A 15,484-nucleotide genomic window follows, 5' to 3' on the forward strand; every position below is an offset into this window, starting at 1 on the left:
ACAGACAGAGAATCAGCACTTTTTAAACAGGGCTGAAACAGAGGGGTTTATGGGATGCTGCAATGATCTGTTTGGCATTTCGAGCCAAACACTTCAGAGACATGTTTTGTATATATGTGACACGACACCTATAATATATTGATGCAAAAGAGTATAATAGGAGTATATTTTATTTTATATTTTCTCCTTATTTTGCAATATTAAAAAGTCCATTGGGTTTAGATTTGACCCTATGCTCTTATTCCCGGTTCTCTGTCATTGTTGCATGGGCTGACGTTACTTTGTGAAATCCCCGTGTGTGTGTGTGTGTGTGTGTGTGTGTGTGTGTGTGTGTGTGTGTGTGTGTGTGTGTGTGTGTGTGTGTGTGTGTGTACACCACATGGCATTAATTGAAAGGGGAGGAGCTGGAGGAGTGGCTGTCACAGGACTCTAACTTGGGAAGGAGGAAAGGATGGTTAAAAGTTAGTAGAAAGTGAGCAGTGATTGTTAGAAGAGCTAGCGCTAATGTTTGGAGAGGGCGTATTTGCTCAATTAGTTTAGACTTGCATGACGACTGCTTAAGATTCAAGTAGAACAAGCTAGATAGTAAAAAAAGAAGAAACGTACTGCGGTAACTTCACCAATACTTTTATTCCGTTTTTTATCTGAACCACTTAAGACTTTTTAAATGCAACGCTGTTTGATATATGAGAAAACCATGGCAGGCGAGACGAAGAACTCACTGAACAACAGTAACTGCAAAGACCACAGCAGGAGGAAGCTGCTTGTGGGAGTGGACCTCTTCTGTCTGTTCCTAGGTAAGACCCCCTCTGGATGCTAATGACAGTCTAACTTGTGTGATATGTTTATATAAAGTGTATTACACGAGAACGTGTTGGTACTATGCACTGAATGTATGGCTGTTTTATTCGCATTGTTTCATTGGAACTTTAAAATTTACAGGCAGAGGTGGAAGAAGTACTCAGATCTTGTTAAGTAAAAGTAGAAATCCAAAAGTGTGAGTAAAAGTTCTGTATTCAAGATCTTACTCAAGTAAAAGTACAAAAGTAGTGGCATCTAAATCTACTGAATGTATCAAAGGTACTCATAATGCAGATTGGCCCATTTCAGAATCATATATTGTTTTCTTATAATGTTGGTGTGTTTATCAAGCTGGTAAAGTGTTGATAATATGTGTTATCATTAATCCATATCTGCAAAGTAACTAAAGTAATGCATACATGAAGGGGGAAAATAGTACAATATTTACCTCTGGATTGTAGCAGAAGTAAAAAGTACCTCAAAATACTACTTAAGTGCTGTACTTGAGTAAATGTGGTCAAAACCACTGTTTACAGGATGTGTTTAAAGTTCTTATTTTTGCTTCTAAACTCTTACTATATAATTGTATTTCCTTACACATCGCTATAATGTGTTATTTTCTATAATGTTGTTTTATGTTTGACATTAACTACTGTATTATATGAAACTTTCACTTTCTAATCATGGTGTCCTCATACATTAAGTGAGCTTAATATAATAAAAACATAATCATTTGTTGTTATAAACTATTACATTATTTATAAAATGGCACACTTTTTAGTGTAGCTAAGCAACAGGTGATGTCTTATTAAAACTGCAGCTTACAAATGAGCTACAACAGCTATTAAGTTAAATATTTTTCCAAAAATACATTAGCTTAGCTAGTAGTGGAAGTATGTTTTCCTCAGTGGCGGCCAACCCCTTTAAAAAAATAGTGCTGGCAGAGGGGAAAGTAATAAATTGCTCCATTAGGGATATGTTTCTTTGGTCTCCAGCAGCCACACCTGTACTGTAGCTCACTCTGCTTTGACTCCTTATTATATTTTCCAGAATGACTCACATTCCTCACCAGCAGGAATTCTCTTGATCTCAACATCTGGCATAATATATTGTGTGTGTGGAGTAATTAAGGGAAGTGGTAAAAGGTCAGACCTGAGTGTGCGTGCATGTTGATCAGCAGAGGTCCTGTGATGTTAAACAGCTGGAGAACACTAGCTTAAGGTTGTTTAATATATTTTGTTGAACCTAGAATGTTCGCCCAACCTTGAGGCTTAAACCTTTGACCGTTCACTAATTTCACCCTGTTGTTATCTTCCTTAACGTAATCCTGCATGGTGTTCTGTGGAACATCAGTGTAGGAAATGGCAAAGCAGTGTTTCAACTGCATGGGAAAGCACCAGCCATGCTGTCAAAACAATCCCATGAAAGATCAACAGTGTTGTGTATTTTTTTGACCACTCCTTTCGTCTCAAAGGAGGGTAAATCCCCATGCTTTGCTCTGTGTATGTACCTTACCACAGAAAAGCTTGTCAACAGACCAGCAGTGTGTTTCTTGCTGAATATGTGGTTTAAAGAAAGCAACCACAAGGAGGAAATGGTGGATCAGTAGGCCTACTGGTAATCACTCCTACTCCATTCTCACAGTGATTGCAGTTCTAGTATTTCTGCATCTAGGGAGATCTCTCTCTCTGCTTTCTTGAACTATCTCAGGTCACTGTGATCCCAAGTGCCAGTAACAATAACATTAGTCACTACACTAGAGGAGAAATCGACTCTGATTTAGTTGTGATTGGAACTAAATCCTGGCAAATAAGCCTAAGAAAAGCCGAAAGCTGCAATTTAGTGATTTTGCCTGAACCCAGGGGGGGGGGGTTTATCAGGTTCAGTTTACATTAAGCCGTAGCAGGTGGGTTTCCTGTTTTCCAGTTAATCGTCTTATGTTTGTGTTTTTGTTCTGCATTGTGCTTAAGGTGGTTCAACAGTTGCACCTTTTTTTGTTTTTGAACACAGGCCTTCCTTCTTGATGTAGAAAACAGGCATAAGTGTGGATAGTTAAATGGTCAGTTCTCCAAAATGACGATACTATAATGTTGTGGGTATCCAATTCCTTTTTGAATGCCTATTAGGATGGTAGAAGGCCAAGGCACAAAATGACATGTGCTCTTTTAAAGGCTTGAGTTGAGTTGACTCTAAAAGGCATTCATCCTACAGTCACAGTATGCACATACAAGGTTGTATAAGGTATGAATGTAAATATGTCCTGTGACATCGTCGTATATGATTTATTTATGTTTATGTTCATGCGTTGTTAGTATTTTAGTTTGGGGTTGTGGGAGTAGACGAGGAACAGATATGTAAACTGCCCCTTGTTTAACACCAGATCTTCCAAAGATTTGAATTATAAATAGATGGAAATACTGTAGAAAAGCAGAAGTAATAGCCGCTAGCAATTCAATGCAAATGCGCTTTTGTGTAACCCAAGAAGGCAGGTAGTTTCTTTCCGTACTGGAACTCTGAAGTACAGCAGACTGACAGACAGGGGGTCGGTTTGGCTGCTGGGATTAAAAACAACTGCATCTGTGTATACACCACAACTACCTCAGACATGTATACATTTTTATGCCAGACACCGAGAGATCCCTGCAAGTGGAAAATGTGCGTCTATTTATTTTAATAGTCACACTTGGTGTTTTGACGAAAGTCTCTAAAATATGGTGGGGATTTAATCCAGCGTGAGTACACTGATTCTAGTTTCCACAAACTGCAGCTACACGAAGTTGCCAATTCTAAACTGGGGGGGAAGGAGTAGGAAATTCGACCAAGTGTGTCATATTTTGATGTGAGACGGCTCTTGGTTACGTGTTGAAAGAGCAGCCATCATTATTCTTAATTTACAGTGTTTGCTTGTTTTCTGGTCCCTGGCTGATTGTTAAGCAAACTGCTTCAGGGTAAAACCGGATAAAAGACACCTGATGTTAACATTAGTAACTGAAAACTCACTTGGGGGGGGGGGGGGGGGGGGGGGGTTGAAGTAATTTTGTTTGCTTTTGTTGTCTTTGGGTCGCAAAATGCAAACCCACGCCTGCTGACTGGTGTTGTCGTTGGCAAAGCGAGGACAGCCTCCCCCCCTCCTCCTCCTCGCCCCCCAGCTGTTTAGAAGCGGGAAAAGGAGGAAGAGGGTAGGAGGGGGAAATCCTAATGCGCTGTACTCAGTGCTGACGCTGCACTGTTGAGACGGATGGAAGGGGTCGGACGACAGAAAAAAAAACCCGCTGGGTGTCGGGGACAACAGGAACTGACAGCATCTTGGTGTGCTTGTGTTTTCCTGGTCTTCTTTGCAATCAGCTGTTTGAAACACTTGACCCGTGCTGGTTCCTTTTGAAAAAGCTGTGGTCTCTTCAAAATCGCCCCCTCTTGTCTCTTTCCATCAATCCCTGCCCTTAACCCCGGGCAAGGGTCAGGACGCTTGGGGTTTCACATCCAGTCCTTTTTTTTTTAACGATACATACAGTGTATCAGCAGTTTTGTGAGGCCAAAGTCTTTGTTTTGGGAACCCTTGTGGGGTGGTGTTTACGGCCAGGCTAAGCAAACTGAAGGGATCAGACGTTGAAGGTTGAGGGTACTGTAAAGTAATGTATATTTTCACGGTTACAGAACTCTGAGACATACCAACGTCCGCTTTCTCTCGCCACCAGACTTCCTCTGGAGCTGATTGAATCTGCGTCTAGGTATTTGTTTGGAGAGCGAGAATGAAAAGCGAGAAAGTTAATAACGTGAATCCTGCTGAATGTGGAGGGAAGGACCAAATTCCGAGGTTCCCATCAGGAATCGGTGCTCCGTCTGTAACCTGAGCTCAACCCAGCTGGACCTTCAAAGGCCAAAGTCAGCTGTGTGTGTGAAAAGTAAGGAGGAGAAAACATGAAACAGCGCGACTGAAAAATACAACTTTAGCATCATGGCCCTGCTTGAGGTGTGTGTGTGTGTGTGTGTGTGTGTGTGTGTGTGTGTGTGTGTGTGTGTGTGTGTGTGTGTGTGTGTGTGTGTGTGTGTGTGTGTGTGTGTGTGTGTGTGTGTGTGTGTGTGTGTGTGTGTGTGTGTGTGTGTGTGTGTGTGTGTGTGTGTGTGTGTGTGTGTGTGTGTGTGTGTGTGTGTGTGTGTGTGTGTGTGTGTGTGTGTGTGTGTGTGTGTGTGTGTGTGTGCGTGCGTGCGGTTGAAGGGGCTCAGCAAGTGAAGCGTGTGTTGACATTTGGTTTTGAGAAATCATACCCCCCCCCCCCTCATTCACCGCAACCCTCCCTCCCCTCGGCAGCTCTCGGTGTTGACCTCTACACCCCGGTGCTTTTTCGCTTTTGAGACCGAGGAAGGCAGCGTGTGAGAAAGTGAGCGCCCATGTTTGTTTTCCTTTGTATCGCCAGATCTGCAGATTTATTCAAAGAGTTACTTGAAAGCCCCACCATCAGTTAAATGTCGCTTTGAAGTGATATGAAAGTGTGGTTTTTCCAAATTCTGTCAAGAGATTGGAGAACTCTCCTGGGTACCAGTACGTCCACACTCACATTTCAAAGTCCTTCATTGAAGCCATTGCTAAACGGGGGAAACAAGCTGTCATTTTTGGCTCGCCTATTGCTAGCACCCACTCTGTTTGTTGTCTGGAGATAAATAAGATCTCTTTGCCACTTTAAGTGGTGAAAGACACTAAATTGATCAGACGCAGACACCCCCCAGAGCATCTTAAAGTGGGCCTTTTTTAAAGTGCACTTGAAAGCCTCGGCAGGAGAGGAGAGATGGCTCTGATACTGTTGTGTTTTTTTTCTTGTCAGCTTGCAGCAATGGTCTCTAACTTAAAAACACGACACATCCAATGTTGTTAGTGCTAACTCAGCCGGTTTGAGATGAGTTGATGCTATTCTCAGAGAAAAGGGTTCAATTAAGTCTAAGACAAAGATGCAGCTTTAACTAATTCCAATGCTTATTTACTCATGACAGCATCTGTGTGGGCTATTAAAAGCAGGATGGGATAAATGACTTGACTTCATGTCTGCTGGGAGTTTGTAAAATGTTTGTCAACCTCCTTCTGTACATCAGTGTTTCCGTTAGCTTGTACTTAACGGACTTTGACCGCAATAATCTGTTAAAATAATAATAATCTGTCATAATGTCCCCTGAAAATAATTCCCCTGAAGCAAAGTTTGAGTCGAGAGTACGCCTTATAGGCCTTCATGTATTTTGGTTTCTTTACTAACCGTTTTTTTTTTTTCAGATACAAAAAGAAAGGGAAATTATTTGTGTTAAAAATGTACAGCATAGGGCTATCATGCAATTTTTTTGATGTTAGGCACAATTCTAGTGACTGGATTTAAACCTGCGTTCAATGTCATTCTTTAAATAGCCGGAAACACTGCTGTACATGTGTGTATTTCCTATTTACAATGTCTGTTGATACAGCTGACTTCTGCCCATACAGTTGTGCTTGTTGGTGCGTTTTTGCACAAATCTCCCTTCCCACCGTACCGGAGAGGATTCTTCTGCAATGACAACAGCATCGGGCTGATCTATAAGAGCAGCACGGTGTCCACCACGGTGCTCACAGCCGTGGGCGTCACTGTGCCCGTGGCCTCAGTAAGTCCTGCTGCGGTACTGCAAGACAACCAGAGGGAATGTGTTGGGACACTCGGTTCATCCAACGGTTGGCTGGTGACACGATTGGCTCGACAGGCTCTGACTCACACTCAGTGGTTATATGTTGCACTCCATTAGCTGCAAATCATGTAGACCGTGCTTTACAGCCAACCATTTTCCAAAAGCTATGTTTATTATCATAAGCCTTTGGGTTTATTTCCCAGTGGCTGCGATTGGTTTCCAATTGTAAGAAAGGGTATTACAAATAATCTTTGTAGAAGTGCCTACAAATTCATTAATTCATTATTTCTTTATTCCATTAAAAAGTCAGAAAATAAAGAAAAATGTCATGGGGATAAACAAACTTAAATTGCCAATTTAACTACAAAAGAACACTTTTACAATCAGATAATACTTGCATTTAAGAAGATAATTTTTGGTGAAGATGACATAAACTTTTGGAAAGATCATTTTCTGTAACGTGTATTTCAGGATCTTTCTATTTCCAAAGTTCTGCTGCTCTTTGTAAATCTACAGTCACATTATAAACGGAAACCAATGGCACCCTGAGGAGAGTGCAGTACGTAACATCTGATTTGGAAAGTGGCCATCAGCAAAAGGGAAATAAACTGTTTTGGCCCTAAAGACCTAAAGTCTCTAATAATACTGAAAATGAAACAAACTTGGCGTCATTATTTCTTGATCAGCCACAGATCCCAGCCACAGAATGGACCGAGCCTGTCCCAGATGTTCCCTAGTTGCCTCTTGCTTGTACCTACGACCTCTGTAATTTGCCAGTCATTAACCCTGCACCTCCATCTCTCCCTCCCCTTACCCATCCCCCCCTCCTTTCTCTCTCTGTGCTGCTCACTGCTTCTTCACACTAGCCGGCCTGCCTTTCTTGGTCATTGAGACCAGCGCTGTTCAGCCCTACCGTAGAGGGTTTTACTGCGACGATGAGTCCATCAAGTACCCGGCCAAACACGGAGACACCGTTAGCGACGGTGTGCTTAGCGCTGCTGGCATTCTTATCACCCTCCTCTCTGTAAGTCACCTCACTCTGATCACTAATGTCATTATCATCACTCTGTGTTTTTTCAGCAGCCTTCACCATTACTAGCAGCACACTCACTGTCACCATTTAACAGATCTAGTAAATGTATGTCAAATGTAATACTATAAATGAACTCGAATTACTAACATTTGAGATGACACACTTTAAAAACTGGAATAATATTTCATTGCTTATTTGGGGAAACAAAGAAATGTGAAGCAAGTAAGGGACTCATTCATCCAACCAACCAATCACATTTCAGACAGTTAAATAAGAAATACGTTGATATACGTCCTGTTTCGGACACTTATATTTGGCAAAAATATCATCCTTGGATATTGAATGGTGATATAAATGTCTTAAATTAGAAACACATACTGTACATAAAATATACGCTTTCATCCAAAGCAACAAAAAATCCCTTCAACTATGAAGAAACCTACTCAATAAAGCAATAATCCTGCATTTACATTCGATTTGAATGAGCAAAAAGTATAACAACAATATGATAATGATGTAAGGATTTTCAACTGCTGACTCAATTACACTTGCAATATGTGTTCCTTTCTCCAATGTATCGATGCATATTCCCACTGCACTCATACCCATGTTCACACTCCCATCAGAAAGCTTTTTGAACTGAGATAATCCTACCTGATTACTGAAACAACTCCTCCTCATACCTGTGCTATCAGTCCCCCTTGATTGGCTTCAACACATTCCAGATAAAAAACAGTGAACAACATTTTTTCAGGGCTTTTCTCCTGGGGGAGGGGGGGCTTTAGATGTCTCCATTGATAAGAGCATTCTAGCTATCAGTGAAGTATTGGGTAGTTTGTTGCAATGTTCTTGGAGGAAAAATGGTGAGGATACGCTACCCTGACATCCTGTAATTCAAATTGAAGTTTTCTCCAATTGAACCGTACATTTTTTTTTGCCATGGTTCTCGCTTATGCTGTTCCATTTCCAATGCCTCTGTCCACACGGCTTTGTGATGGCTAGAATTGCAATTAGACTTAACTCAGCCAACCGGACCCACCGGAGTGTTTTTTTCAGCTTTCGTTTTATTCCCCCACATCTACAGTACACTAGGTAAATGATTTGAGTTTTTTCTCTGAGCTCTCTCAAAACAATTAAATTCAAGAAACATTCAGATACTGTACAACTGCTTCTGTTGTGCCACTCTAGCCTTTTATAGAAGTCCACTCTAAAGAAAATAGAACATAGGTTATGGTAATATGTTAGTGTTGTCTTTTTCAGTTTGAAAACATTTTACTTTCCACAGTTTCCTAGACTATTCTAGCTGTTCTTTAACCACTTCCACAATCCATATCACTGATTATTATTTATCTGAATTCTCCTTTTATTACATTTTTCAGTGTAAGTATAAATGATCAATTCTACATTAATAATAATAATAATAATAATAATGCATGACACTTATATAGCGCTCTTCTAAAAACTTAAAGACGCTTTGACAGAGAATAAAACACAAAGAAATATACAAAAACAGATAAACAAAAACAGAAAATTCTCACAAAATCAAGTATTTGGTTAAAAATGCTGTGATTAAAATGTTTTCTTATCGCCTAGCGGTAGTTACAAATGTGCGTTGTTTTGTTATTATCTACTCTCATGTAAAATCTGTTAAAGTTAATGAGAAGAGATATGTGACTAAATTCAGTTACTAGTTAAAATGTTAGTTGTTACACAGAGGTTACAGTACATAAAAAACACAAAAAATGTATATGTAGTACGACTGTACAACTGTTGCTCTTTTTCAGTCTTAGTTCAAGTTCTTTTGGCTTTTAATGAAAGTTGGACAGAAGCTTCAAATTGAAAACAAATCTAATGTTAAAGTTCCTTTACTTTGATGAAGGCATTAGAATGTTCGGTTCGTATTCCACAGGATAGCAACTAATCAGTAATTACATTTCAGAAGTAATCTTCTTAACTATGCCAAGAGGCCAGCAAAACCAGATTCCTTGGACCTGCACTAAGCAGCAGTCACATTTGAACATTCTTCAGGGACAATTTAGTTTCCAATTGATGTTCCTCCAAACTGCCATAGCATGTGCAGTTGAACCTGGAGGACGTGCCACGGGAAGGTGCCTTGCCTCCTGACATGTCCGTCTCCTTCCCTATAGCCAGTTGTGCCCCCTCTCCTGAAGGGCAGACTGCTACCAGGCTTGGGGCCACAGGGGTTTTAATGGTGAGAACGAGTTCTGGCCCCATGTAATTATGGTTGACGCAATGGTTGTTTGGTTAGATACTGTAATTGGTTGGGTGTAATTGTGGTTAGTGTCCAAAACAAGACTTTGCCAGATATCTAATTTTCCCCTCACAAAACCCCCTGGAGTGTTGTGGCTAGAAAACACCAACATTATGTCATTTAGTGCTTTGTTTCCCACCGAATGGAGCTGAGAATCACAAGAGGCCAAGTCCTTTATAATTTATGCAGATCTTTTCAGAAGAAATGAAAACACCATGGTGTCATTTTGGAAACACAAGACATTTGAAACAAGCCGCAAATCAGCATCTTGCACCCATGATTACCTCTTGAGGTTTTAGAGTAACAGCTCTATATCCCACAATGCCAATTCATTTATGCATTCACATAGTTAATTCTTTCTCACAAGGGGAACCAGATGTGTTTTTCTCCCCCTTCCCTCTTTTCCCATGAAAGCAGCTGGGCTTTATCGAGCTGGCTCTAAAGGCCTGAGTGGTGGAAAACAACACACTCTATCGGCTTGCTAAATCTCCGTCGGGGCTATCCCTCTGCACAGAGTGTTTCCCAGAATGAGACTTAGTTCTGCGCCCCTCGTAAGAATGTCTGATGAAACGGAGATACTAACAGAAAACAGCCAGACATCCCGTGTGAAACCGGAGCCAGTTCAGAGAGGCAGCCGGAGTGGTGAAAAACAAGCATGCCCCCGACGTGCGCCTGGTGGAGTCCCGCCACGAAAATCAGACACGTCTCCTAGCTCAGCGTTTCTGCTGATTAGAACCAGCAGTGCCTCCCCCGCTGCCTCCCTCATTTCTCCAATCACCTTCCATTTTATTTCCCTTTCTACTCTACTCTGAAAGCTTTCTGTCCTCCCCTCCTGTCATTCCGTTTTCCCCATGAAACTCCCCGAAACTCTCGTTCTGACTCTTCTACCACACTTTCATTTTGGAGCTGTTGGAAGACAACGAGATGAGGGGGTTGGAAAGTGTTTTTTGGGTTTGAACAGCTGTTGCAGGTTAAGGCTGTCTACCCCCCCTCCCCCCCCCTTTGTGCGCCTTAAACGTCAGTCGTCGGTTTTAGACGGTGGTTTATTTACACTTACTGAAAACTATACAAGGCGGACAGTTTGATTCACCTCCCAAGTCGCCTCGCTGTTTTTCTCTCAGAAGTAGGATGGTACAGGTAAACACGTTCAACTCGAAAGTAGCACTTTTCAAACCACTTCAGGAGAAGTCATGAATTCTATTTTAGCTGTCATAATAACATCTTAACCCAAAAAAGGCGCGTATGTTAATTACAACTCTCCACTCTGACCATCAACCTGCTCCTAAATGTCCACCCTTGCCGAATCACATACTTTGATGTTCATTTCTATAGAAGCACAATGTTCAAATGTTAACAGGGTATTTCTAAAAGTATGACACAAGATCTCACAACAACAAAGTTAATAGGCTTCAAATATATTCAGATAATGAGAAAAAACTCTTAAGATTTAATTGCATTACATTACATTTGAAATATGAGTATGACACTTAGCTAATCAAGCAAATCCTTCTGTCCAAGCAACATCATCTAAAAGTGCTCTCCCATTCATCATAAAGAAAGTTGTCTCTTCTGCACTGACAAACTTTCAAACAGAACACAGTAGTTATGATTGAAATGCTTTGGAATTAATGGTTTCAATGGGATTGTGTTAACATCATGAAATGAACTGACGTCAACATCTCTTCTGTGCCTTCAGATCATCATCGGTGAGAGCTACAGGATCTACTTTTTGAACGAGGGATCCAAGTCCTTTGTGGGGAACCCCTACATCTCCGCTCTGTACAAGCAGGTGGGCGTGTTCATCTTCGGCTGCGCCATCAGCCAGTCATTCACTGACATCGCCAAAGTGTCGGTGGGCCGCATGCGCCCTCATTTCCTCGATGTGTGCAAACCTGACTTCACCACCATCAACTGCTCCCTGGGCTACATCACTGACTACCAGTGTCAGGGGCCAGAGAACAAAGTTCAGGAAGCCAGGTATTATCATAAAGCGAGAAACAATATATAGAAACGTGCTTTAAACTGTTTTCTTACAATGCTGATTGTCCTTTATTCTTTCAGGAAGTCTTTCTTCTCTGGACATGCATCCTTTTCCATGTACACCATGCTTTACCTGGTGGTAAGTTATTCAATTGTACACACACACATTCTCTTACTATATATATTACAAACCCATTTCCCTCCCTAGATTATAAAGATTATTGTCATCAGTTTCACATGACAAATGCTCTCTTTTTACAGTTTTACCTGCAGTCTCGGTTCTCTTGGCATGGAGCTCGCCTGCTGCGCCCTCTGACCCAGTTCACCCTCATCATGATGTCCTTCTACACCGGCCTGTCCCGTGTGTCTGATCACAAGCACCACCCCACTGATGTGCTGGCTGGTTTTGTGCAGGGAGCAATCGTGGCCTACTGCATAGTAAGTGGTTCTATTATGTTGTAATACTGTAAACGTCTATATTAGATGAGATATGTAATCATTAAGAATTGTTGATTCATTTATATTTCAGTGGCCTCAACTATAAATACACTTTATACTTTTTTTTTCTTACTTTCGATTAAACGATAATATCATTATTCTCTTTTCTTAAACAGGTTGCAAATCTTTTTATAGACACAAAGAAGAGCATTTAAAAAAAAAAAAAAATAGTTGAGTGAACTAAGGGGCTTGATAATTATAGCGTTATGGTGCTGCAGATACTGTATGTCCTGGCCCTCAAATACTGTAGTAACCACAAATCTATTTCTGGTAAAGATCACACCATGATCTTTTTGATATATGTTTTAATAAATAATAAGAATATTGCAAAAATAATCACTCCCTTCAATTATGTAAATCATATTGCATTTGCAATATTAGTCAAAATAATCGCAATTAGATTTTTTTTCCTCATAACATTTAACCCCACTGAAACGGAAGGGGAGCTAATACAGAACATTGAGGAACTCCATATTGTATCCATAAATTAAAGGAAGTTGCATCAAATTGGAAAATAAAGAGAGAGGAACAAGATTTATTTCAGAAGTGTATCTTGTTCGATTTTGAAGGTGTCTCCTTTGTGAGTAACATTTTCTTCTTTTCTTTTTCTTCTTCCGCAGGTGTTCTTTGTGTCTGATTTGTTCAAGCCCAAAGGTAGACGCTCTACACTCTTGCCAACACAAGTGAAGAAAGATCTTGTTCCTCCAGCAGACATCAGTCAGCGGAGCAACCACCTCATCATGGCATAGAGAAGACTGCAAACTGACTCTACATAACCCTGTACTGTGCCGTTTCAATCACTGCTACAGCCACTGGCCGATACTGGATAGAACCAACTCTCAGAAATATGGATAGTGCAGCACATGGAATCTTGAAACACCTCAGAGGATGTCAAATGTCGCTTTCTCAACGGAAATCTTCTCTTTCCTCAGTCTTACCAGACATTTGAATGTGAAAAAAAAAGGACTAAAGACATTTGTACCTCCTCTGTTATGAAGATTTTTTAAGATTCTCCTCTGTCGAAGCCTTTCCATGGACAAAACTCTGAAATTAAACTGAGAAACGGCAGCTGTAAACAAAGCTGTGTTTGGCTTCTTTTGCCTTCTACCCTCAGCTGCATCCAGCATGGGAGCTACACTAATATTCCCGCCTCTCGCTCACCATGTGACTAATACAAACAAATCATGACGAAAAAACAGATTCCTTGATTTTATGAAGGATGTTGTTTTTGTTACGAACGTAAGAATTGTATGTAGGCCCTTACGATAACTTCTTCTGTTTGACGATATATTGTCCAGAAATGACTGCGATCAACAATGATATTGTAATTTTAATACTTTTATTCCACTGAGGTAATGAAAATGATAATATAATAGGAGGACAATGCAAATACACCCTTTGCAAGAGATTACCATATCATTCTTAAGAATATTCACATTGTGGAAGTACATACCTGTACATTGGAAGACATGTAAGGGAAGGAAGAACACTAAAGTTTATTCTGATATCAGTTTAGGCTAAAATGTTGGTACAATTATTAGGTAAACAACAGCATGTAAACACAACAGGCAAAATGATCACGGTCATGTCCAAAAATCACCATTAATAGATAACCTCAAAATGATCGAGGTCTTGTCCATGTTTCGCACCATAGGTCAATAATTTCATAAACGATCACCGTAGAAAAGTTAATGAAGTCATGTCCATACCTCAAATGCGTCGTAAAAATAATCAAGGTCAGGTCAATATTTTACCATGAGTCTGGAACGTAATTATCGTGAGGGGCCTAATTACATGTGAATTTATAGCACTATATCAGCTTGACTCTTTACTGGTTTTTTGTACCACTTGATTGACCTGAAGTGAAGCTTTTGGAAAGCTTTGTAAGAATTTATGTCCATAATGTGGTGTTCCTTAGAAGGTGCACATAAGTGTTGGATGTGGGCCTCTTTCTGCTGGCTAGGACGAGCCCCCATTGAGCCATTTAATGAAAGTCCTATCTGTTATATGTACCAGGCGGGTGCTCATAAGTGTTAGGTGAGAATGCGTGTGTGTTTGTGTCTGTGTGTGTGAGAGTTCCTTGCATTACTTGTGTGTTAGGGTAAGGTCTTTTTCTGAGCCTGCCAATGTGTCTTAATGTCATGTCTAAATATTTCAGTGTTAATAGCCTACAAGTGTGCCTCCCTTCAGTCAGAGAACAGGCACCGGCTCTAACAGACATATGCATATTGAGACGGTAATACTGTGGAAAAAATGCATCACATGCAGTACATGTTCTTTACTGTTACTAATCAGAGCAATTATATTCATCACTGAGGAACCCTGTGATAAACTGTATGCTACACAGGCATAAATAGACTTGGAGTAACTATAGGGGCTTCCTAGTGAAGTGGTTACTTACCTTAGCTTTTCAGAGTAAAAGCACAATAAAGCAAAACATTTTTGGCACATTGTAACTGCTTGAAATCTCAAGTCTTTTAAAGTAAAAAAGTATGGTTGGTAATAAGGATCTGCATTATAATAGACACAAATCATTACATTACATTTTAAAGTAAGTATGTGTTTGCATGACATTAATGACATTTTTTGCAAAAAAACACTTTAAACCACTTACTAAAAGCATCATTCTAACTCGGTTTTACGTTACTGAGACAAATTTAGAAAATTTCTTGAGATCCACTTTATACAGCATCAGAACATTCTGCATGCTACCACCTTGTACATTACTGTAGTATGAATAATATCTCTTGAATAAATGCCCACTACGACCTGTGTGTCGAGACCTGTGTAAATGTAAAACATGCTGCTTTATAGAGGCAAAGCTTGGTGGATTTCATCCAGTAAAGTTGACACATTGTGAATATTACGTTTTTTTTTTAAAAACATAGTACATGTTTATAAAAAAAATTGCCTTTCAATATTTTTGTATTGTGTGAAATTTTGTACAATGAAACTGTAAGACGTATAAAAGATAAAATGTCTTTTAATAAAATACTAAAGTTCAAAAGCATTGGACTGTGATGTTTATTTCACTTTTTTGTCGTACATGGTTTGTGTTTAAATCGGACTTTTGTACTATGATGCAGTAGTGGGCCAACTGTGCGTGCGATGGAGAGATCTGGGCGTGGGGCAATAGTAGACTTCCATGCTCGGCTTCCTGTGGGGAAATAGTGTACATTCCTGGCTTTAACCCCTCTCCCCAATGGCTCTCTGAAATAATATAGACTCCCACAAAAAGAATGCCAGAGTGGCAAAGGACA

General features: G+C 40.3%; 1 protein-coding gene across 3 annotated transcripts; it reads left to right on the forward strand.

The window, feature by feature from the left end:
* Nucleotides 1-460: 460 nt before the first annotated feature.
* LOC307019273 (phospholipid phosphatase 3-like) lies at nucleotides 461-15,234 on the forward strand. Of its 3 annotated transcripts, none has more exons than XM_079650029.1 (6): nucleotides 461-797; nucleotides 6,266-6,420; nucleotides 11,443-11,723; nucleotides 11,808-11,865; nucleotides 11,988-12,164; nucleotides 12,845-15,234. In XM_079650029.1, exons 1-6 carry the CDS (start codon nucleotides 668-670, stop codon nucleotides 12,971-12,973), a joined length of 930 nt encoding a protein of 309 aa, XP_079506155.1. In that variant the 5' UTR covers nucleotides 461-667; the 3' UTR covers nucleotides 12,974-15,234. The 3 variants fall into 3 exon arrangements, with proteins under 3 accessions (XP_079506155.1, XP_079506154.1, XP_079506156.1); XM_079650028.1 differs by lacking the exon at nucleotides 6,266-6,420 and adding an exon at nucleotides 7,308-7,465; XM_079650030.1 differs by lacking the exon at nucleotides 461-797 and adding an exon at nucleotides 3,934-4,703.
* Nucleotides 15,235-15,484: the final 250 nt, after the last annotated feature.

The sequence above is a fragment of the Notothenia rossii genome, assembly GCF_949606895.1.
Source record: "Notothenia rossii genome assembly, chromosome: 9".
Classification (NCBI taxonomy): Eukaryota; Metazoa; Chordata; class Actinopteri; order Perciformes; family Nototheniidae; genus Notothenia; species Notothenia rossii.